The sequence below is a fragment of the Castanea sativa genome, chromosome 11 (genome assembly GCF_040712315.1).
Source record: "Castanea sativa cultivar Marrone di Chiusa Pesio chromosome 11, ASM4071231v1".
In the NCBI taxonomy this organism is placed as follows: domain Eukaryota; kingdom Viridiplantae; phylum Streptophyta; class Magnoliopsida; order Fagales; family Fagaceae; genus Castanea; species Castanea sativa.
Window position 1 is genome coordinate 22953394 of NC_134023.1, and position 25524 is coordinate 22978917.

Here is a 25524-nt window from a genome sequence, read left to right on the forward strand (position 1 = left end):
AGTCTCAAGTCTTGCTCCAAGTTGCCCCTAGGAGCTAAATAATGAAACGTAGACAATTCATCAATCCCCAATTCCTCACATATACCTTCTATTTCAAAATAACTAAGCCTATTAGGATCCTTATACATTATTTCAACTTTCTTACCAAAGTATTCTAAACTTAGGTTCCACAAAAAAGTACCCCCCATAATGAACCTCGAATTTCACTTCCTCATCATCCATCATCAATAACAAATTACCATTTTACATATAGACAATTAAATAATTGTAAACAACAGACATATAAAGAATAAATACTTGTATGTTTATGTTTTACTTTTGGGAGGCAACACACATATCAAGGGGACCACATTTTCTACTTTGCTTTTGTTTCTATTTTACTAATAAGCACATGCAAACACTAAAATTAAATCACATAGCCACAGTGAGACACAATTATCACGACAGACAAAATGCCCATAAACAAACACAAATCCAAACTACAGGTGGTCACATTTTTCATAAACATCAACAAACACAACCGATATTCTTATTAAATTACATGTAACACTGACTGATTACTCAAAAAATTATAAAACCCAAACAAACCCAAATAAAAATAGTTCAAAAACCCAAACAGTGACTGATTTATTGCTTAGATTTGAGTCCCTCGAACAACCCGTTACTCGTCTTGGTTTATTCTTGCAGCATAATTTCAATATCAAATGCAGATGGGGATTTTCGTGATTTTAGGGCTCGTGAGGAAATATTTCAAAGGGTTTGTGTTTTGATCCGTGTTATGCTGTGATTCGTATTAAAAATGGTTTTTTTATAACGTCTGAGGGTGAAGTAGGTAACGGAGAGCAAACAGATTGAAACTCAGGCGAGCAAAGTGTTAACTTTTAAACCATAGGTAAGCAAAGTGAAAATGGATCAAACTACAAGTAGGTTTACTGTAATTTTTCTTTTTTTTTTTATTCTAACAAACACTAAAAAATTATTTTTACATAAAATTTTCTATCAAGACAAACAAAGTGATAATAATCTAGATTATAGATATACATTGTAGGGTTAAATATAACAATACTCTTGAGGCTTAGGCTAATCTTAAGCCAAATTATAGAAATTTCAAAACTTTCAAACTTGATCCCTAATCAAGAAAAATGAAAAACGGTTTGGGCGTTTAAGATGAAGATAGATTTAGAAATCAAATTGCTCTGTTTTTTAATATATTGGACCTGTAGAATTGATTTTATGAAACTCAAAACTCTCGCACGCATGCACGCAAGCAGTCAGAGAGTCAACTCACTGCGCACTTGCCAGGTATTACATGACGTCATCTCCTAAATACCTTACAATTTTATTTATTTATTCTAAAAAAAAAAGAGAGAGAGAGAGAGAGTGAGAGAGAAAACTAAAAATCACATTCACACGTATATATATAGATTCTTTCTTCCACAGCCCAATTCCAAACCCTAAAAAGCTAAAAAGGAAAAAAAAAAAAAAAAAAAACAAGAAAACTTTTCTCAGAGTGGCGAGACTAAGGAGGAGGCAGTAACAGAATATTGTTTGGTTCGTTACGTTATTGCTTTTTTGCTTTGCTCCAATTCAGTTCAATTCAATTCAATTCAATTCAATTCATATTTCAAAATGGTAAGCTGTACATATTTCAGTTTCTTTCTTTGCATCTTCAATCACTCATTCTCTCAATCAAACTATTATCACTTGTTTTAGAAGTAATTCTAGTACCATCGCTTAGCCTTAGCCATAGCCTATTTTAATTTGTCCTCTAATGGTTACTAGGAGATTCAATTCATATATTAACTAACTAAAACCCACTTTACAATATTGTGTCCCAAAAAAAAAACCCCACTTCACAATATTCACATTCTTATCATCTTATGTACTACAACACACAATTGTAGGATTTTTTTTTTAGTATTTTGAGTAGCAATTTGTGTTTGTGTTGGCATTATAGTCGGGCCGAGGAGGAGGAGGGCGGGACCGGTTTCGAAGGGACTACCCATCGAGATTCGAAGACAAGATGAGTAGTAGCCATTCGGGTTCGGGGCGTAATCTTAATTCTACCAATTTGAATAACAGTAATAATAATAACAACAGTGGGCATCCGCCCTCGAGGCATCTCTGGGTTGGGAATCTTTCCCACAGCATACAAGAGCACGAGCTCACCAATCACTTCTTGCAGTTTGGAGAGCTCGAGAGTGTGGCTTTCCAGCCCGGGCGTAGCTATGCGTTCCTTAATTTCAAGAGGGATGATGATGCTTTTGCTGCCATTACCGCGCTTCAAGGTTTCCCTGTCGCCGGCAACCCACTTAGAATTGAGTTTACCAAGGCGGTTAGTCCTGCCCCCCTCCCACTTCTTGTCTTGCCTGTTACATTCCTCGCAATGCTTTTCTTTTCTCAGTTAAGTTTATTGTGTATATGTCTATGTATGGATCTATGTATAATATATACTGTTGGTTAAAATTACATTTCCTTTTGTCAATGCCATAATAGCAGCTTCCTTTCATTGTTTTCAAGCAAGAACAATAATAGCAAGAGAAATGTGACTCATCTTAACTCACTTATGTTGTATAATCTAACCTTATGTACCAAACCAATGAAAGCATTCCAGGATATACACAATATTGCAGTTAACAACAGTGCCACCCCACCCTCCATTCAATTAAATATTCAATCAAAAACTGCAAAGCATTATACTTGTCAAAAAAAAAAAAAAAACTGCAAAGCATAATCAACAGGTTGACAGGTTCCACGCTCCCATGTCCATATGTTCATTAATATTAGAAATCTTTGGTCTTTAGTGTTCCCACTAATAAGGCTCAAATCTGCCTTCTATATCACAAATTGGAGAGGCATGCAACTTATTTGGCTTTCCACTTCCTTTTCTATGTGCTCTTCCCCAGGAATTCCATATATAATCTGGTATCAGATTCCCTATAGTCTCAAAATTAATAGAAAGAACCACGAGGAAAGTATTTATCAGGAAACGAAAAGAAAAAGAAAAAAAAATGCAAAGCAGTGTATCTTCCCAATGCATAGGTGACAAAGATTTAATTGTAATGAGTGTGTGAATTGTTTTGGTAGCTGCATAGTTATTTGGGAAGTATGGTCAATTTGCAGGAAAATTTTCCACATAAAGACATTCCTTAATTTTAATACTTTGAAACCAAATGCAAGTTGGAGAAAATAAATTGCAGCAGCAAAAAAACCTGACATTGTCAGAAGGAAAAACAAAAATCAGCTTCTCACACTTGATGGGGAAGGAGCTTCTCATAAAACTGATGTAGATCATCAAATTTGCACAGAAAAATCTATCATCTAAAAAGCAATTCTTCCTGAAGTGCTTAAAAAATTTATTTTCGGTTGCACATTTTATGTTGTGATGACAGGTTGGAGAAATTCAATTTACTGATTCTCCCAATTGTTGTAAATGGGGGCAACATGTTTGTATTTGGCTGAGTTCTTGAGTATCCATCTGGGCAAACACCTTAAAAGTAGATTGATGTATTGTAGCAGGTTATAGTCTTTAGTGAATGACCAAAGATGGTGTTCTCCCTACATTCTCAGATAGGTATTTAAAATCATTAGAAATAGCTAGAGAAGTGAAGCGATATCTATTAGAATAGACACTACTTGTGGAAAGTTTGGAATTGCTTTTTATTAAAAGGCGGCTATATGGTAATAGTTGAGATATAGGTCATTAGTAGAGCAAGAACCACTATATGTTGCTTTATCAGTATGCTAACAATTTGACTGAAATCCTAAAAAGGGTTTTGATAAACAATGATATTTTATTAATAAAGAACATCTCACATACATGAGTACACAAAGTAGTCCTGAAGAGATGCAAAAAGTGATATTACAATCTAAATGAAACAGGATCAATGAAATCTGCAATGGAATTTATATCACTGTGTCCCAAAACATGAGACAATTCAAAAAAAAGTTCTTAGGGAAGACAATTTTAGCTTAGTAATTGAGGCATTCACACCCTCAAAAGTACTACATTGGTTCTTTTCCTTCCACAAAGTCCACAAAAAGGAATAAAAGAGTTCCTTCCCATGCAAATAAAGAATAATTCCCAAACTAGTTCCTTCATTCAGAAAGTAGTTCAAATACACTTTTGGGCTTGTTGGTTGATTTGTACTCCAAAAACTGAGAAGGTGAAAAGTCCACATTGCATGAGTTATTTAGGGTTCATCTCTCCAAATTCATTCAATGCCAATACAACTTGATTCATGAGAGGAATACATGAAGTTTTATTTTCATTTAGCTAGACGGGAGGAATTGATGAAATATGAGTTACTGATTATCATGACCGTCAAATAAAATCTCATTTCCAATATCTTAGTGCATTTGGTAAGTCCTCCATATGGACCACCACAGGTCCAATGTATGTTCAATTGCTGTTTCTTTCCTTAATCTCAGATTTGCACATGTTTTCCAGAGTGACGTATATCTGAAACATCCTTTTCCAGAGTCACAAGAGGAAGTAAAGTCTCTTGGAATAAGCACAGTATCTGTGTGTGTTAATAATCCATATTCTATGGTTCCATAGTCACTGAGTTGCTTCTTGGATTACTAAACTGTATGCACATAAAGATGTCCAGAACACAATTTTTAAGACCATAAGGTGCCATATGAATCATGATTATATGGTTCATTATGGTCAATTTCCTCAAAGCATCCATATGGCTGATTCCAATGCACTGCAACCTATTACAGAAAATCTGAGTGTAACTGACACATCTGTGCCAATTGTGGTAGAAGTTTTATCACGTTTCCTGGTTATGATGGGACTGCGCCTGCTCAGTGGCCAATTGATGAAAATACTCACTTGAATGAATTCTAAAATTTCTGGAGATTTCTTATTTTTATCAAATAATGAGGGGGAAAATGAATTTAAAGAGGCAATGCAAATCAGTTATGATAAAGATATAACAAACTTGGTGCCTCATGCTTTAGGCAACATTCTTAATAAGTACTTTAAGATTTTATTAAAAAGAGGATGCTTCATGCATTAGATAACTGTCCAATAATATGTGTTCTTAATTTTAATCACAAAATTAAGTACAATGCAACTTGCTGGATAGCCTCAGAGCAGTCATTTTTACATATTCTGAAAGTGTATCTAATTGGGCTCATATCAGTTGAGTAAAGGGGCATACACCACTCAGCAGAACATCATAGCCAGAGCAGATTGTTATTATCTTTTCATATTTGATCCTCTGAGCACTTTACTCATCTTCTTGACACAAAAAGCACCTTGTAACTTGTCTACCAAGGTCTTAAAATATTGTCCTTGGGAAACCCATATTCTGGGAAGTCCTGTTTGCTTTCTGCTAAACAATCACCAATAAATTACACTCTAAAAGTGATGTTATCCTGCAGGTACTAATGCTTTTATAAAATTGATGCTTCACACTCATCAAATATCCATGATCCATCTCTCCTTGTTTCAAAACCTTTCATAGCTGCTTTTGAGTAGGAATTATCTTTGTGAATACTCAACATTTTGAAATAATTCAATTCATTTTTATATGAGGTGATAAAAAAAGGATTACATATCCATGGAATGCAATTTACAGAACAAAAGTACTGTTGTTTCACTTTCTGCTAACTAATGCTTCTGAATATATGGTATTATAGTTGGGAATGGTGAGGAAGGAATGAAATGTGTGCAAGTGTAGTGGCCTAGTGCATCTGATAATGTTACTGCAGCAGCTAAATTTTACCTCAATGTCATAGCATATCAAATACTTCTTAACAGGCATCCTGCTGGGCTACATGTCATATTTAGCTTACACAGTAATTCTATTAATTGATAATTGATTGCTTTATTCAATAGAAACTCAATTGTGAGGTGGAGGGAAGAGGTTGGAATCATTGGTTTATTCCTTCTGTAGTGGTCTCTGAGTTGCTGTTGAACAACCAAATCTTTTTTAATGGGACTTTCATGATGCACTCTAAGCAGTTCTTCAATGTCTGAGTATTTAGTGTAGCACAAAAGCAGCAGCTTAGAGGGTGCAAATTCTGGTCAAGTATACTCTACCAAACAACATCTACTTATTTTGGGTTTGCCTTAACAGCCCAGTGATCTTAATTTTTGGTCTTTTTTTTTGGGTCCTGACTCCTGAGTCTTCCTCTTAATCTTTTTCATGTGTATGTACCGTGTGCATCTTGTACATAAACACAATATAAAATGCAATGTAATATTTTTTGCAACTGTGGAAATTGTAAAAACAAGGCTTTTGAAGTATTTAAATAAGGAATTACATGAAGTTTCCTATGCCTGAGCAAAAAAGAGAGTTTCTGCACATACCGTAATGTATTGGCCCCAACCACTGATTGGTTTCTTTTATTCTACTATGACTAAGTGAACAAAAATAAATACATGAAATTCTTGTATACATTTTCCCATGTTGTTTAATTGTATATGAAATCTGAAGTTGACTTTTGTTTCTTATCCTTTAGTTTGACATACTGCATGTAAATCACTTCTCTTGCCACACTCCACAGACCATATTTATGGTAATCCGTGGGAGCTCATATTGTTGCACAAAGGTAGTTATATAGTTATAATTTCTGAGAATAGGAAGTAGTCACTGAAGGATCAGGTACATTATTTAATGTCAAATTAGTGGGTGAACTATGTCTTTATTGGGCAGAGCACAGTTCTTTATAATACTTGTATGATATTGTGCTTATAAAAAACAATATTTATTGAGAAATGTGCAATAAGCTTCACGGTTTGTGGAAGTGAAGAGGCATATTATAGAGATTGCTAAATATCATATATTTCTATATGGTTTAAATTGTTAGTGAAAGAAATATAAAATCAAATAACAGAATCACTAATGTTGGATATATGATCATATCTCCAAGTTTCATGGAGTTGTGAAAGGACATATGATCCAGTTCATAAATCTCATTCGCATTAATGAGATTACAGAATTGTAGACATTGACTGCAATTGTTGTTTTAATTGATAGATACTTAGAAGTGAGTGTGGAATTGCTAATTATCATGGGTTTAAAAGCTGCACTGTTTAATAAGATCTTGCAATCACTGGTCAATTAAATCTAATTGCATTTCCAATGGTGGGAGATCACCATTTCGATTCCTGTAGACAAATTCTTTTTAATGTTATTGTAATTTGGGTTGTTAAGAACTAGATCCTTTAATGACATGGTCTGTGGTATGATTCCGTTTTAAGCAAATGTGAGATCTTGCTACTCATGGACCTTTTTTCCAAGGAATATATAATAACATTCATGCAGGTAGAGATTTATCACCCCTCTCCATCTCTAATTTCTTTCCCTATATCAATTACAAGATTAAGCCTAATATTGTTCATAAAATCTTTTTGGTTTGAGAATGCCCCTTTCTGAAGTTGGACCTTTTGCCTTCTCTACATAATATAATTCTCTGTGCAATTCCAAAAGGGAATTGCAAGTCTGCACAGAGAGACAGTTGCTTGATGAAAAAAAAAATTGTGGTTTGACTTGATTAAGTTGAAATATTTTCCCATTAATTGGAGCTGATGGAACATTCCTGATGGGGGAAGCACAAAAAATATTTATTTTAATTTAGTTTTACTTAGTTTTGGAGTCACTTGAATTTTATTTTAGGTATTAGTAGTTAATTAGGTTTATTAGTATTTTTTTTTAATTTCCTAGAGTCAAAGGTATTGTGTGTAATTAATTGAGATTTCCCAAGTCATTTAGAATTAAGTTTCCTTACTAAATTGGAATTAGAATTAGGGTTTTCCTGTGTCAATTAGAATTAGGGTTTATTCCTAGTTGTCTATATAAGCACAGTATTAATTTTTTCTGCATCAATTCTTTGGTGGCATTGCATTGCCTTGTCATGTCTAATTGATTCATCTTTAGCTTGTTTAAAGTATATGTTAATATCTTCTGCCTCTGTCTCCTCTGCTTTTGTTTTCATATTTCATAGGTGGTTAAAAATCAGGGCTTGTAATGAGTGAGCTAGTTGAAAATATTTTTGGGATACCTTTATTGGTTCTTAAGGCAATAATTGGGATTCTTTGCATACCTTTCAATTATATTTGGTGCCTGTATGAAAAACAGTATGAGATTAAAAATACTTAAGTGCGGTTAATTAGTTGAGTTGTTCATGGTGGATCATATTTTTTTCTGACCAGGCTTATTCATTCATTAGAAGGTTTCCACTTATTATAGAAGTTCAAATCTGTCTCCACTGAAGAGGAAGCTGACAGAGAGAGTGATAGTTTAACTAGGGAACCGAGCAAACTGAACATTGTTACTGCATGAGCTTTGTATCAATTTATGCTCCCTGTAGGACTTTTATTGTTTTGCAGTGGTAGTTTTTTTTGGTAATGCCAACTAATGAGAAGATTTCTTTGTTCTTCCCTTTTATTGGGAAATTAAAGCAAACCATTGTCTTGAACACGGTTCATTTATCAATTGAGGGTCAAGCTTGTTTGAAAGCAGCCAAAATGGCTTCAGACCTTCTGATTTCTTTATGAAGAGATGAAGGTATTGTTGCTGGCATACTTGTCAAACATTTTACAAGTTTTCTTGTTTCACTCCTACTTTGCTCTTCCTGAGTGGCTCAAGCATTTGACATAGATGTCAAAGTATTCTCTCTCAACTCCTGACAGGAAAATCAATGTCCTGAACATGGTTCCTTCATGAAATGAGGGTGGGCTTTCGTTGACAATCCAAAAGAGGTTTTTAATTGTTCTCCTCATCACCTATTTATTTTCTATAAGAGCATGCTTAGGGTGCTTCCAAATACATCCTAGTTGTCTTCTCTGAATCTTGGTTTCCCTATTCATTAGTGGTTTAAGTGGGCTAGATTTTGAACTTGGTCTTGTGATGGTTTAGTCATGTTTAGAGGAAGACAATCAATGCACAAGTGAGAAAGAGTGAGATGATTCAAGTGAGGGAGCAAAAAAATGTAGATGAAGACCAAAAGTAACATAAATGGTAGTAAAAAATGACATGTCAATTGAAAAAGTAACAAAGAGTACTTTGGATAGAATAGAATGTTGGAAAAGAATACATGTGGCCAACCTTGACTAGTTTTGTTGAAGATCCATAGCCGACCCAGAATTTTGGAACTAAGGTTTGTTTGTTGTTGTCTTGATCAGATAATGGTTAGAAAATTTCTTTTGTGCTGATTAAGTTTTCAAATTCACATGGCCTGTATTTGATTAGTCTTAAATTGTGCTTGTGCTTTATATTGTAAGGTTGCATCAGGATGGCTGACCTACCTAATAAATGTGATGATTTGGTGTGTCATGTCATACTCACAATTTCACTAGGTATTTTGGGTGCTTTGTAGTGGATGCATTCCTGCCTTATGGAAAGATTCTGGCAGTAGAGAAACTTAATAAATAAATAAAACTAATAATGGATTCATCTTGAATTTGTAAAATCAGCAGGAGACAGTTGTCCATATTTATTTGTTAAGTAAATAAGTTGTGAAGATTGCCTTGCCACTAATCATCTCATATATCCTTTTTATAGTTTCTGGAACAGAGTTGTTAGTCACACACACTTCGATACAAATTTAATTCTATTTCTCCCATCTTCCGTCCATCATATATTTGAGGCCTAGTACCAATTCTTTTATTGTGAGACCATCAATTCTATTAGGATGAAGCTTAGTTGCAATTTTTTTTAGGTTCTTCTGAAATGTGTTCTGAAGCATAAGTCCAACTCGCATTTGATAATTTGACTGCTTTGGTCAGATTTTGCACTTGAACCTAATGAGATTTTTAATCACAGGACAAGGCATCAACAGCATCACGTGACGAAGATTACTCTCAACGTCGGGATGAACAGCGCTCAGTGTCAAGAGGATCTCCTTTCTCTCAAAGGGAGTTCAGAGCACGCCAAATTAGTCCTGATCCTTTTTATCCTGACAAATCCAATTTGAATGACAAAAATTTAGAGCCTAGTCCAGTTTTGTGGATAGGGTTTCCATCATTATTGAAGGTTGATGAAATGATCTTGGGGAAGGCTTTTTCACCATTTGGTGAGATTGAGAAGATTACTGCATTTCCTGGTCGTAGTTATGCCTTTGTTCGATTCAGGAGTGTAATGTCAGCTTGCAGGGCAAAAGAAACTCTCCAGGGAAAATTATTTGGCAATCCCCGTGTACATATTTGTTTTGCAAAGAATGAAGCTGGCTCATCCAACAGTGGAAGGAGCTCAATGAACTCCTCGCTGTCGCCACATTTCAAATCAAATGTTCGCTCAGGATCATCCGAGAATTTTCGGCAGGATAGGAATTTTGGGAGCTTATCTGGAGATCTTGGCGTAAGATCTCCTCAATTTGTATCAGATATGGATCCTAGAGATTCTGATGCCTATAGTTTTAATAGGAAGCGCACTTTATGGGCTGGTGGAAATGATACGTCTGAGCAGAGAAGGTTTGGAGAAGTGGATTCTCTAGGACTATCACAGGACATCTATGACCATCACAGTAGTCCTACAAGAGAGAGACATTCACATGATTATCCTCAGAGATTTCGTCAAACAAGTCCATTCTATGATGAGCCATGGGACTTACCAGAAGATGTCCAATACTTTCATGGAGCCAAGAAATTGAAGACTGGCTCCTTTCCACCTGAGAAAGACCTTCCAGAGCATCCTTTTTCTGATTTTGAGCAAGAGAAACATATGTTCCCTAAGGTATTCTCTGATTTTCCCCAACCTGAGGCCTTTGATAGAAGCTTTGAGGCTGTACCTGGTGGGTATAAACCAATCTCTAATCGCATAATGAATTCAGTTGTACCTCATGGAGAAAGGAGTGATCACTGGAAAGAATCTTATGAAAATTTCCAGATGGGTTCTGGTTCTCTGCCATCAAATCCTATTGAGAAAAAAGGATTTACACCTGAATCTGATCAGTCTTCTATGACTGAATGGAAATGGGAAGGGACTATAGCAAAGGGAGGAACTCCCATCTGTCGAGCTCGCTGCTTTCCTGTGGGAAAAGTCCTAGACATGATGTTGTAAGTAGTAACAACATTCTTAATTAGAGATTTCTGGACAGTTGTCATGATATGTTTTAAACAGGAGTGTGGATGTGAAAAGGGCCTCCAGTTGCCCGTTTCTTTTCTTTTTGCGCCTGTCTCCTTCTATAGTTGCTAAAAGGCTTTGACTTAGTTTTTTACAAGTAAATGCATTAATTTCTATCATGTTATTCTTTTATCTGTAAGTACTTATGTTCATTGAAGATGCATTTAGGTGCCCCATGGAAATGGAAAATATCCATTTTGCTCTCCATAGAATCCCAGTGTTCAATGCATATAAGGGTTTCTATATATGATAATTTGTTCTGAAATATTTTGTTGATATAGTAGTTTGTTTTAATTCTGTGGGAAATTCAAATGCAGTTATGTAGTTGCTGAGACTATAGAACTCAGAGGATACAGATGCTCTTTTTCTTTTTTCTTTTTACCACCTAGCTGTTGAACTCCCACTCTCACTCTAACTCATTTTTAACAACACTAATATTGTGCTGCAGGCCTGAATTCTTAGATTGCACAGCAAGAACTGGTCTAGACATGCTCTCAAAGCATTACTATCAAGCGGCTAATGCTTGGGTTGTCTTCTTTGTACCAGAAACTGATGCTGACATGGGATTCTATAATGAATTCATGCATTATCTTGGAGAGAAACAGCGAGCAGCAGTTGCTAAGTTGGATGAAAAGACCACCTTGTTTCTTGTACCCCCATCAGACTTTTCACAGAAAGTACTTAAAGTACCTGGGAAACTGAGTATCTCTGGTGTTGTTTTGAGGTTAGAGCACCCTGGTTCCAACTTTGGGTCTCTTCACCATCAAAATGAGAAAAATAATACAAATGTAGTGCCCATTAACAGGGATTCATCATACACAAAGCCATCAACACCTATGCGAGCCATTTCTCAATTAGCAGGAGTTCCCAATGTATCTTTTTCAGGGAATGTGGTTACATCAGCTCCACCTGCATCATTTTCAGGTTCTGCTCATGCAGTCAGTGGCATATCCGACTCGTACAATGGGAACAGGCATGACTATCCACCACGTCAGGGAAACCCTATGTTGGGACAAAATTTCTCCTCTCACCATCCGCATAATTCAATTTCTGGTACCAGAAATGTACCATCAAGAGCATCCAATAGTGCTGTTCCTGTTGTTCAGGAGCATCATTCAGTCCTGCCAAACAGAATGCAAGAAAGTCATTATAAAGGTGGAATCTCTGGTATTCCATTATCTGGAAATAGCAAGTCATCTATTCAGGGAACCCAAACTTCAGCTTCTATGTCTATGCCTATTGGAGCCCTGCAACCGGATCAACTTGCACAATTGGCATCATCTCTTCTTGGGCAGCAGAGACAGTCTGGGAGCTCTGCAAACCTATCTATGGGTGATGATTTTAGGCAGATAAGCACAATGAATGAGTCTGGCAACCCATTAAGAACATCCCAGAGATATGTTCCACAGAATAATCAAGTTAGTTCTGAGCTTTCAACATCGCATTTTAGTCAAGTTCAACAGTTTCAGCAGCCACAACAGCGGACATCAAATGCACCTGTAGCGCCTCACATGGTTCAAAGAGAACTTCAGACAGCAGCTCAGGGAAATCAACTTCTGCAAAATAATACTGCACAGGAAGAAGCAGAAGCAGATCCACAGAAACGACTGCAAGCAACATTACAGCTGGCAGCTGCTCTTCTTCAGCAAATCCAACAAGGAAAAGGAAGTTGACCTTCTGTGCAGGAAATGGAAATTACTTTTTAGGAGAAGGCTACAGTCTATATATTTTGCAAAGGATCTTGGTATTTACAATTATGTATAAATTGCAAATAGGTTCTGGGTTTTCTAATCAGCTGCTGACTGGCTGTATCTTGATTTTTTTAGTATTTTTTTTTATGATCATGCTACTTGTTTTAAGTTTCATTCTGACTTAACTGACCAGCTAGTTTTTATGGCCACTATTTTTGGAAGAAATTGAAGCTGCCAGTGTCCTTTCCTGCGTAGTTGCATCATGATGTGAACTTCTTTTTCGCATTCTTTCTTGTTATGACAGGGGTACTGTAATTGGATTAAATAACATGCAGTCACTATTTTTAATGGGGAATCCCGTTGTTTATGAAGATATGGGCTGACCCACAACTTTACTATGGGAAGTTGACTTATTTGAGCTTTGGGGCTGAAGGGCCTTTAAACTATGGTGGGGTAGTGAAGAAAGAAATAACACTAACAACCAACAGATCCGATTTTTTTGGCGCCTTTATCTCTGTGCATTCTTTTCACCCTTGATGAGGGGTTCCAAATCTCCAGTAAACGCTTAGCAAGTCAATTTCTCCATCCAAATAGCAAATCAATGACCCTTTTTCAGTAACAAACACTAAATCCCAAAGGACTCAAAGCTTTACAAATGATCTATTGTCTCCCCATTACATCGACACATACATCACCGACTTACTAATGTATAACCCTGCATAATGAGGTTCTCGTAAATAAGGATGTTCCCCCAAGCCACCGTCCAAATAACAAAGTAAAGCCACCATGTATAACCCCACTCCTCTTCAACATCTATTCCATTCTATCACAGCCCTTTCTATGAGGTATATTAGAGTAAACAAGACTAAGAAATAACGCTACCAACTCTAACTCCCAATCATTAAAATCCCAACGAAATCTTACATCCCATCTCTTCCGTTCCTCCTCTGTTTATCTCACCCACGAAGACTCCACTAACTTGTTTCTATTTGTTGAAAATTATACAAGAGAAGATGACATCCTCAAAGGTTGATCTCCACACCAATGGTCATGCCAACACCAATTCAGACTACCAATGCCTACATCCAAATGGGTGTACTGTAAAATTTTATCCCACTCCACACCATACTTCAATGCAATACACGCCTTCATATACTTGTTTCCTCCACTCCAAAGCGCCAAAGCCACTTACCCAGCAAAGTTTGGTCAAAATTTGCTAGCTTCCTAATATCCAAGCCTCTGAACAACAAGCGTACAAACCATACCCCTCCCACCAAAAGTTGTAGAACGCACCTCCCACACACCGACAAGAAGTTCCTCTATAATCTCTCAACCCTTTTTGCCACTTGAGCTGGGATGGTAAATAAGGATAAAAAATGAGTAGGAAAGCTCCACAAGTAAAGTCTCTTCCAACCAGATAACTTACGCTCCATATTGATTTCAATTTGAAAAGAGGTCCCTAATATCGAGTTGTTATGCATGCTTCTTGTGTCATGATCATTTACCTAAAATATGGATTTTTATCTCTCGTTAGCCCTTGAGCTCAAATGAATTGGTATAAATGACCATGACACAAGAAGCATTCAGAGATTTAATGAGCTGAGCTCTATGTTACATTGTTGAAAATCTAAATTTTAATAAATGGTAATGCACTGATGAAAGGATGAGAATGATTCCTTAGCTGCAGGGCTACGGCAGTGAGTTTTAAAGGTTACATGCAGCCCTGTACCAGCAAATGTTTACCACTGTAAGAGTATTCCTGAGATTCTACATGAGGACAGGAAGAATAAGAAAGAAATTTGATAAAAAGACACAGAAATAAGAACATCTGCTTTGAAATTAATTTCTTGATAATAAGCAAAAAATTATATGCAATCCAAACATAGCCTTTTTTTTTTTTTTTTGTGGGTGGTGGGGGGTTACCTACAGTTCTACATTGCCTTATTACCCAAAATATTATAGAAATACACAAAAAGAATATAATGAATTCTGCACAAAAAAATTATCGTAGTGCTATACAGCTCAGGTAGGAATATATGACAATATTGATACATGAATTTGGTGTTGGAGAAGTGTCAAATCCTAAACATAGTAAAAGGTCGATGAATCTGTTGCATTTGCTGTGTCTCTGCAAAGAATTGATCGAGCTTCAATTACTGAACGAGGGGGCTCAAGATCTTTCTCTTGGAGAGAATTTCCTTGCAATCGCTGCATTTGCGATGCAAAAGTGTCATCTAGTATCTGCAAATTAAAACAAAATCAGATGAATGGTATAAGTTTGCGAAGTAACGTGAGAAATAACTACGCTAGTGCAGCACCCATCATAAACCTGAACAGATACAAAATGAATAATGATCGCGAACTACAATGCACTCCCCCCTTCTATTGACACGCAGAGTATTTCAGATATGATCCTTGTTGATATACAATCAACTAATGATGCCAATTAAGTTCAAAGAAGAGACTGGATCTTAAATTCACTTACCCCAAGAGCATAATAAGATCCATTATACCATACTCGATTTTCCTTTCTGTCTTCAAGAAAATGCAGAACAATCTAGTTCAAACAGTTTAAAATTTGAAACGAATTAGAGTTGAAAAGAAATTTAGTAAATGAAGTAATAAAATATGACACTCTCTTCACCTGTCCCATCCTATCCCAGTATCCGCGACAGGTTGCAATGAATATGTGACTTGTAAAGACCTCATGCAAGTTGGATATAGAATCAATGAGTTGAGAAGTCAACATTTGCATTCTTTCACGGACCTCAGCCTCTCCATCTTCTTCCCTTGTTTCCTCTAAAATCCTTTTGAGTCGTGTATTTCTATTAGCTTGCATCTGATACAATCATTTTCAAAGAAATTATAACTTATGTTGATTATTTTTTCACTCATTCAAAGTAAAGATCAGCAACATGACAAAGAACAATACATTGAAATTCATTTACAAGCAGATTGAATGGTAGGAAAATAGAACAGAAATTAGTAAAAAGGCACTTGACTGTGGGGTAGGACTCAAAGGTAGTTGGATTGCTTACATTGCTAATGAACTTCCCTACGATTGCCTGCAAGTAATTCTTGTATTTTGTTCTTAGGAGAACTGTGATCCCATTCATCTGCTCTCCAAATAGTGACTTCTTATCACCCATGACAGGCAGACATGCTGCCCATGACTTTAAAATTTCCTCCACTCTACAGTGTAGGACATCAAGAATTCTCTTCATGGTGTTTAGAAAAATTCCCAACTGTTGAAAAGAAAATAAAAGTGAGATATATTAATATATAAAGAACTGCAAGTCCCACAGATACACATGCAAACACGAATATGTCTGTCTGTGTGTTACTGACTAAATTTGAACTCGGTTCAATTCAGGAAACTTTTTAAATTCCTGTTGACCATATATTAATACCATGCTCTGGAATAATTGCATGCAAAGCACTCACTTGATTAGGAACAGAATAGATTGCCACTGATTGTCTTCTTGTGAGCTTCTGAACCTGCAAATTAAGCTTCTTCTGAATGCTATCTTTCAAAGGTGTCAAAATATCATTGTATTGCCTCTCCAGTGCTTTTATGATTGCTCTTTCCACATTTGCAGAAGCCTTTCAGGAATCAATAAACCAGTTGCAAAGTGTTAGCAGATGCAAGAATTGTGGGAAAAAGTGCATATATACAGAAGCACACAAATGCTTACAAAGATAGGACTAAAGATCTGTAACACACGTGTCTCTGACTTTTTTGGGGGTGGAGGGGGGGGGGGGGGGCAGAGAGAGAGGGAATACTAGGTGCTTTGATGGTAATTGTAGGAAGAAAATCATAACTTACATTTTCCAAAATCAATGAGTACTGAGGCCATCGATTGATTACCACCTCATACTGATTAAGGCTGTCTCTAATCTTGTCGTACATTTCCTCAGCAAATGGTGAAGTGGAATGATTTGTCATCACTCCTGACCATGGCACCTGCATCATTAATTGGACTGAATAAGTTAATCAAACTCGTCATTAGCACTAATATATTTGCTTTGTTTCAGATCAATGCATATACCTTTTCCGCTTTGCAAAGCTCAAGTAAATTAAGTTGCATATCTTGCACCCACACCATTATATAATTGTGAAACAAATTCCTGGAGTCTACACCACCTTGCACCAGACTTAAAGAAACAGAAAACAGCATGTCAGAAAAGAAGCTTCCACTTCTACAATAAGATGCAAGTTGTATTGCTACCACATTTTTGCTACATTGTCAGTAATTCAAATATATGAGAACTTCTTCTGGTATATCCGATAAGGAGCTTGGATTTTCTTTCACAAACCTGATATTCCATAATTCAAGATCCCTTTCAAAATCGGCAGTTGCTATTAACAGTTCATTTACATGTGGCTGTGGGCTAGCTGGAGGCCATGCAGCAAGGAAACCTCTAAGCCTGTTACACAATTCAGTGCTGTAAACGGCAGCGGCAATGTTTGACAAGTCAATGGAGCTGGAAATAGCATGTGTCAGAAGATATATGACACAATAAAAGCATGCAAAATTAAAACATTAAGAAATTTATAAATATATAAAACTGTAAATCCATTAATAAACTGAAATTTGACAAAAAGAAAATGATTTCAAAAATCAATACAGCAAAAAAGAAAACAAAATTTGACAGAAATCTGGTAGCTAAAGCTGAATCACCATCTAAAATAAAAGGAAATAAAGAAAGAAATTAATATAATAAAAGGATTTTTTTTTTTTCTTCTGGTATGTGGTCTTGGCAGTTGGGGGCACTTGGGAAGTAGAGGTGTGTAGGAAGCAAGTATTCAAGTCTTAGTAGCTCAGAAACTTAAGATCCTTTCCTGTGTCATTTATGAGTTATTGAACCTTTTAAGGTTTTAGTAAGTGTTCTATGGACAAATTGCCAGTACCTGGGGAGTACATGCTGGTTGTGGATCTTGATGTCTGCCTGAATTTCTTTACTTATGTTTATACATAGATTCTTCATCTTTAAGTATGCTGTGGAGATGGTAATGGAATCCATCAAGAAACCTTCAGAGTTGTTTGAGACAAACTCATCAGTCTCAACCATGTGCTTCCGACATCTCCTTTTTGCTGCTGTCTGCAAATAACTTCCATTTGGTTTAGAGTTTCATTTTGCCTGATTTGACAAAGAAAAGTGCAAAAGGAGACAGAAAAGTCCTGCTGCTAGTTCATACAATGAGATATTATATGGCTAATCACTTATGTACCATGCCTTCAGTCCCATTCCCCATTATCCCACTAATAAATATGTTGGGAAACTGTCATGTGATGCATGGAAGAATTCAGTAGAAGCTAAGAGGTCAGTTGCATCAGGCTGCATGAGAGTCTCTCGCTTTCTTTCCTGCTATCTAGTCTAGTCTAATTTTTAAGAACAAATGTCCCAAGGCAGAATATGGGATGGAAGGCCCTATATTGTCTGGACTGGTACATCAGTTGAACAAACATTAAACCAGAAATTTCATCTTCTATGTGCATTTATATTTGTAAGCCTATTTGAGGAAGTAGTGTATAACGGTATGTTATCATTAGTGACAAGTTTAACTTACCTGCAAATAGTTTCTCAACGTGTTTTGGGAATCTAGAGAAAGGATATCATGAAGGAGAGTGTAGACTTGGACAGCAGGTGCTAGAGCTGGCGCTGCAGATTCTTGCATTGGACCAAACAAGTCTGCTAACCCTGTAGGAGAGTCTTCATCTAATGATTTGTAGTTCTCAAAAACATTTTCCAATAGACTCTCTGTCTGGGTTTCACAATCCAATAGTAAATTTTTCTGCAAGACATCAAGACAAGAAATGTGTTAACTAAGATACTTTTACACAGGGTCATACATGAACAAAATAGAAATTCTCACAGGCATAATTTGGACCAATTTATGACAAAATGAACAAGGTCAATCTCAAATTGGCCCAAATTCTACATCAAAGCAGTAGGAATGCAGATGGAAATCGAAAAATAACATAGAGAACATGGCTCCATATGTTTCTTCCACAATCTAAGAAGCCCTAGCTCTGAAAAGAAAAGAAAATTTTATCCTCATTTCACTCCTTAGCAACATCAAGAGGCTCTGCCTGTTTGGTGAGCATTGTTACTCAAATGGGCAAAGGTAGATAGTTTTTTCCCATTAATCCCTGCAAAGATCTCTATTGATTAATTTTGTTGCATCAACCACCAGGTACTTACCACTTCAATTTTTTACCACAAATAAAGTAATCATCATCAAAAACATCTACTTGGCCACTATCACTTATTAGTAAATCAAAAGCACACAATTTGATTTAAAATATCAGTAAATGGTAAGGGACATGATGTGGATCTTCTAAAGAGGCTTACCTCCTGTCTTGTCAAACTTTTCTCACTTCTAGCCTTTATTATGGGTACAAGCAACTCATTCACGAGCTCTAAGCAGTCTTTTGTTGGAGTCGCCACATTCATGACATGAGAAAGATATCTGCAAATAAAGCCAAGGTAAGTGAAAGCATTGAGAGGGTTAGAGTTCAGTTTAAAATTTGTTAGTTACTTCTTTAAAAACAAAGTGAACTATTTTTAGTAACTTTGAACTGACTTGACAAAATTTACATTTGTGTAGTACCTCAGCTTAGTATATGAATCAGAAACACCATAATAGTCTGCAAATTCAGTCAACAACCACTTCCAAGGTCCCTGTAACCGCAAGTTCCGGGAATGAAAATGCTGTGCACGCATTGCTGCCTCCAGCAATAAATCATAGGCTAGAGTTTCTACAACAGGTGCACTCTGTAACATGTGAAGAAAAGACAGATTGAAGTTAGATTTACACAAGCAAGCACAGACAACAGCTCCCTGCCTCACACTTGCATATCATCACTTGTACAGCAGTTTGTTATTCTACTAATGGAAACTGAGCACAATCTAATATAAAACACGATAAGGTAGAAACTGTTCCACACATATAGCTGCAATGATCAAACACACACATACTATCTGATCCAACTTGGAATATGGATAAAATGAATAGTATTTATTTCCAGTCCAACTCCTAACACAGATGAAATTACTGAATCCATAATCTCTTTGAATTCTGGTAATAAGATTCTGATAACTGACACATACAGCTTCTGAAACAATTCACATCCTTATAAATATTTGCGTTACTACAGGAAAAGCAAAAACAAAAAGCACAACAACAACACTGACAAACTTAAGATGTAATCTTTAAAATATCACTTAAATCCATTATTGAGCCTTTCTAAACAAGTTCCATATGAAGTAAAAAGAATAAACTAGTAGTTTGCACTTTCATAACTGAATAAGTCTTTAAATCATTCAATTTTCCATGAATATGTTATTTTACTATACTGGAAAGTGAGGATCTGTGGTAGTCAGATCAGTTGAGCTGAAGGACATGAAACCTTTATGTGATTAGTCTCATTGTTTGTGATTGTACTCCCAATAAAAAGCTGGATCTTTCCAACACATTCTTGATCTTCATGGTATATGGGCCACCACCGAATTCTGTCACTCTGCATGGTAAGACAGCCACAATAAATACCATAAGGATTGTGTAAGATAGCCTCTATACCTATATGAGATATTGAAGATGAAGGAAGGATACGTACAGGGTTGTCAGTGAGGGATGAAACTGGGATTGCAGTTCGACCTTGGACTGATTTTTTTGCGTCTTGAACTTCCACCAAAAGAGCATCCCCTTGGCTCTCCGGGTAACTGAAATTACATACATGTGTAAAATCTCCCTGACTACTCATTGCATAACATTTATCTCTAAAATTTCAAGTGACATCCTCTAAAGGGGTTCACCTATGGTCTAGTTGTTGTAAGCTATGCTTCAGAATATAACATAACTACCTTAAGTATGTACAGTGTTCAAAAATCACCACTAAACCAGCATAAAAAAGAACATGCTTTAAGTCAAATGCCAATATAAGATCAAGACCTATTGGGTCCAATTTTTACTATTTTTTGACATAAAATCAAGATCCAATGACCCAATTTACAATTCTTTCCATCAAGACCATCATATTGTTAAGAATTTTCAGACTATTAAGTTTCTGTGTTTAAAATCTGGATCCTGTCAAGCATGTTAATTATCTGAACTGAAAGAAAATTAAAGCTGGCCACTTCCAGGGCACAAGCAATGGTACTTACAAGACATGGCAGTCACCACTTCCAGGGCGCAAGAAAATAGCAGAACCCGGTTCTACTTCAGTATCTTCTGTAGCACTCTTCAATTGAAATAAGCATGATAGTGGCTCTACAAGCATGAAAAGATAACTATTAGATGTCTACTGAAACAATTTAGTGTGAAGTTTTAAGGTATAAAAAATCCTTAATATTGTTGAGGTATGTAAGATTGACATGAAGTGAAAACCACTAAAAGCATCCTGAAGAGTATAAGTCTTTTAGCATTTGATCTCTGGAGATTTTGAGGATTATGATTGAGAAAGGTACACAATGACCTTCTCAATAAATTGTTACAAAATTTTAATGAGTATGATTTTGACTCTAATAAGATCTGAAGTAACAATATTGGAGCTAATCACTTGTATTATCAACTACAGATGGTAGATTTACTAGAAGCTTCATTATCTTAGGCTCAACAAGTGTATTTACGGTCACATTTATAAGTAAAACATATTCCAAAATATTTCTTAAAACAAACCTTCTGATGTCACTGAGAAAGAGGCAATCTTCAGAGAATTCATGCTAGTTTTCAACAGTGATGAAACATGCCGAACATACTCTGCCCCCGCTTGCATGTAGATTGCACCTCTCTGTGAATATGTGCTCTTAAGCTTCCTCCTTGGTATTACTCGAAGTTTCCTCACTGACATTATCCAAAAACTACACTTTAGTTCTAATTAAGAATACATTTCAAAGGATCTAAATCTAAAGGAGAATTGCTTTCTTCACATGTTCTGTTTGGAAATGATAATATCAAATTCATAATCAGAATAGAATCCGTTAAGCAATTTTAAGAAATACTTGAACATATTTAATGTATATATGGACCTTCAAAGAAATAGAACCATAGACAAAGCAAGAATACCAATTAAGACAATCGAAATCAAGTTATATTCTTGTGGCCTCATATATCTAGTGGGATGTTATGTAACTCGAAACACATCTTTCCACATGGTTAATTTGAATATAAAACTTGGTACAGTTACAACATTCAGATTTTACCTTCCACTCTTATTTTTCCAACAACCTTCTTTGCCTTTGAACCGCATATTTGTTCAACACTCTTAGTAGTCCTGCCTTCCATTGGTTGTGCAGCTCGGGGTTGTAATAAAAAATTGTGTAAACTATACAATCAGAGAACAAGGATAAATACTCAATAAAAGTTGTAACTAGCCATGACCTAAACAGTTATATTAATTTTCACTAGCATCAGACAAGATAACCTACCCAAAGGCACTTCGGAGAACAATGCACTCATCACGTAGAAACTCAGGTGCTTCGGTGCAGCCTCTTGCCCATGCATTTAGACATAAGCGTATACAAGCATCATAAGAAATCAGTGTTTGCCAGGCATATTGACCACTGCAATGATTCAATTGAAAAACAAAATTTTTAGGATCCAATAGTGACATAGAAATAAAATTGGTAGAAGTTGATAAAATAAAGAGATGATACACACAAAAGGATTAACTTTTGTGGATATAGCAGTAGACAACAATCTCCTAATGACTATTATCAAATGGAATTTCACATAGATTGTACCTGGTGTTATAATAAGGTGAATGATCCAATTGGCTGGCTTGAAAATAAGAAAATTGCGTTTCCTTTTCACCACTTATGGATTTGTTTACTCTGCAATACAAGATTAAGGGAGAAATAAAGAGCAACAAAATGTTCAAGTTGTTAGAATAGTGGTAAAATGATTAAATTCACCCCCTCGTATCAGCTTAAGCTTTTGTGACAAATTATAATTCATGGTATCAAGCAGGTGGCCCTAAGTTCGAACCGTGTCTCCACTCAACCTCCAATTTAAAAATGAAAATTCCACATGTTAGGCCACACGTAAGAAAGGTCTAATGAGGTCAAAAACTACAATACCTTTCCCCAAGTTCATTGGTTTCAAAGGACTCTGCTTTCCATTCTGCTAAACCTTCTTTACTTTCAAAAAATTCATCTGATACTCTTGTTGGGTATACCCCTTCATCAGGTAGATCAATTTCTGACAAACCTTCAGAAGCTCTCCGCTGTTGACTGTCAACCTCGACCTCAAAGCTTCTCTCTTCTCGTCCGATATCAGCAACTATGGGAGGTGCACTTGGAGTTCCCAAGTCCTCTAAACCTTGCACACTTCCATGAGTTGGAGGACCCTAAATTAAAATCATCACCAACATAAATCACAATGAGAAAGAAGAAACATTCTTTATTTAACACAGTCTTTTCAACTGTCTTAAATGTTAATAATAGTACATCAAGTCCTACATGTAGATTGAATAGAACCCGTCTATGAAGTTCAGTGCCACCACCACTTGGGGCTGTAGTGGAACCCTTCTGAGCACATTTTCTAGTACCCAATTCACCATCAGTAGTATATCTTCTGAAATTTTCAGGTACTTCAATCTTAAGCTTTTCCTTGGACAACCCTCCTTTATTCAAAGAAGACCCATGTGCTCTACTGAAATTTGTACTAGATTTGTAAGTGTAACCAAAAATTTCATCATCATTATAGCACTGTAAGATTGGCTTATCCAAGAAATCAACTTCTTCCTCTGAATCCGAGTAATTAGTATCCTCCTCGTCCGGAGCAGAAGCTACGCTCTCATATTCATCGTCGTCGTCAAGGCAAGGAGTGACCAAACTGTGTGGTGCCAGCAGGCCACAGTGGAACTTGAGAGGAGGCAATACATGGGTGAGACTTGAACCATTGAATGATCTGTGTGAAAGAGGAGATTTTGGAAATGGGTCACATCCAATCTTCTCTGATAAAGGAGATCGAACTAGTGGGGGTTCTTCCACTTGTAAATCTAATCCCTGAAAACCCAAAACTCAAAAGATGAAAAAAAGTCATAGAATCAAAATGAAAGCGAAAAAAGCAGATTAGAGATAGACCCATAATTTGAAATAGAAAGAAAAGGGAGAAGAGAACAAAACAAAGAATAAAGAACTCAAATTTCGGTAAAAGAGAGAATAATTTTTACAATACAAAATGTACCTGTTTGACCCACTTGACTGCGCTTTCATCCAGGCCTTCAGTGAACATCTTTGTGTGCCTTTTGGTTTGAGAAAAAGGGTTTGGCAATGAGCAAAGCTTGATTGAAAGGAGAGGAGAGGATCTGAGAGTAGAAGTTGAAGAAGTAAAGAAGAAGAGAGAGCGTGGGTACGGTGCTTTGGGCTTTTTTTGAATGCAACGGCTAGTTTGACACTTTCTTGTTTTTCAAAAAATGGGAGCTTTCGGCCTCAATTATTTTAAATTAAATTCAAAGTGTTGATTAATGTGATCATGGGGTATGGCCAGATTGGATGCAGCTTTTCCACTTTACCAGTTTTACTAGAGTTCTGAAATCACCACCAATCTTAACTAAATAGAAGATCCACGCTTTATAGGCAAAATTTGGGAAACAGTACAGGAAGGAAAAAATTTTAGGACGAAAGCATGCGTTCAAACTTAATTTGTTAGTTGGACTTTTTTTGGAAGTCGAGTTTACTAAACTCGACTTCCCACTAAAAATAGTTTTGACGTGGATTAAAAAAAAGAGGAAAAAGCCAGGTAGACATAAAATCGAGTATAGGATACTCGACTTCCATTAAAAGTCGAGTATCCTATACTCGACTTCTATTGCAGTTAAAAAAACTAAAACCATAAAATCGAGTATTGGATACTCGACTTCCATTAAAAGTCGAGTATACTGTACTCGACTTCCATTGCAGTTAAAAAAAATTTTGCAACTGCAATCCGAGTATCCTATAATCGATTTACAGCCCTTCAGTCTTCTCTCTCTACGCCGTTCTTCTCTCTCTCTCTCTCTTCGGCGTCTCTCTCTTTCTACGCCGGCGTCTCTGAAATTTTTCCCTTACTATTGCTTCCCAAATTTTGCCCTCTTTCTACGCCGTTCTTCTCTCTCTCTCTCTCTCCGGTGTCTCTCTCTTCCTACGCCGTTTTCTCCGTCCATCATCAACCAGCAGGTTCGTTTTCTCTCTCTCTCTCTCTCTCTCTCTCTCTCTCTCTCTCTCTAATGTGATTTGTTTCTCTTTAATTATTGGCTGAAATGGGTTTTGATTTGGTTTTTAGGTTTAGTGATTTGGAGATTTGGGTTTAGTTTTTATTTGTTCTTGTTATGCCTCTGAATCTTCTAATTATTTCTTTCTCCCTTAAACCTATATAATCTGCCCAAATCATGATTGCTTTTCTATGAGTTTAATAGTATCTTAGTTAATTTGTGTAGAATGCTAATGGTTGACTGAAATATGTTAGGAATGATTCAATTTTTGAGATGGTGGACACAGGAAGTTTACAACTTTCTTATGTACTAATGGTTGACTGAAATATGTTAGGAATGATTTTTTTTTTTTGATGTGCTAACTTTTATTCAATGGTGGGCAGAATGATTCAGTTGTTTGTTGACCGTTTATTCAATTTTTTCAATATCTACAGAGGAATGATTCAATTTTTGTGTTGGTGGGCACACGAATATGGTAGTTCAAGCCAAGTCATTTGTATTGTTTCCCTTGATTAACATTGTTCTAGTAGAGCATAGCTCCTCTTTATCCAT

At 36.2% G+C, this 25524-nt stretch overlaps 2 protein-coding genes across 3 annotated transcripts; one reads left to right on the forward strand and one right to left on the reverse strand.

Annotated features, from left to right (window-relative positions):
- The first annotated feature begins 1419 nt into the window (after positions 1-1419).
- Positions 1420-13020, forward strand: LOC142617195 (flowering time control protein FPA). 2 transcript variants are annotated; one of them, XM_075789936.1, is made up of 4 exons: positions 1420-1632; positions 1958-2335; positions 9783-11014; positions 11530-13020. In XM_075789936.1, exons 1-4 carry the CDS (start codon positions 1630-1632, stop codon positions 12752-12754), a joined length of 2838 nt encoding a protein of 945 aa, XP_075646051.1. In that variant the 5' UTR covers positions 1420-1629; the 3' UTR covers positions 12755-13020. The 2 variants fall into 2 exon arrangements, with proteins under 2 accessions (XP_075646051.1, XP_075646052.1); XM_075789937.1 differs by having other exon boundaries at positions 1420-1551.
- A 1570-nt stretch (positions 13021-14590) lies between these two features.
- Positions 14591-24235, reverse strand: LOC142615076 (uncharacterized). Its single transcript, XM_075787765.1, has 22 exons — positions 23967-24235; positions 23237-23785; positions 22856-23124; positions 22520-22609; positions 22205-22339; positions 21980-22101; positions 21456-21620; positions 20942-21047; positions 20395-20500; positions 20188-20298; positions 19389-19552; positions 19130-19247; positions 18345-18569; positions 17685-17875; positions 17090-17257; positions 16822-16927; positions 16599-16736; positions 16217-16375; positions 15811-16017; positions 15417-15611; positions 15258-15329; positions 14591-15013 (listed from the first exon to the last, which is right to left on the reverse strand). The coding sequence occupies exons 1-22, from the start codon at positions 24012-24014 to the stop codon at positions 14855-14857; spliced, it is 3603 nt and encodes a 1200-aa protein (XP_075643880.1). The 5' UTR covers positions 24015-24235; the 3' UTR covers positions 14591-14854.
- Between the last annotated feature and the right edge of the window lie 1289 nt (positions 24236-25524).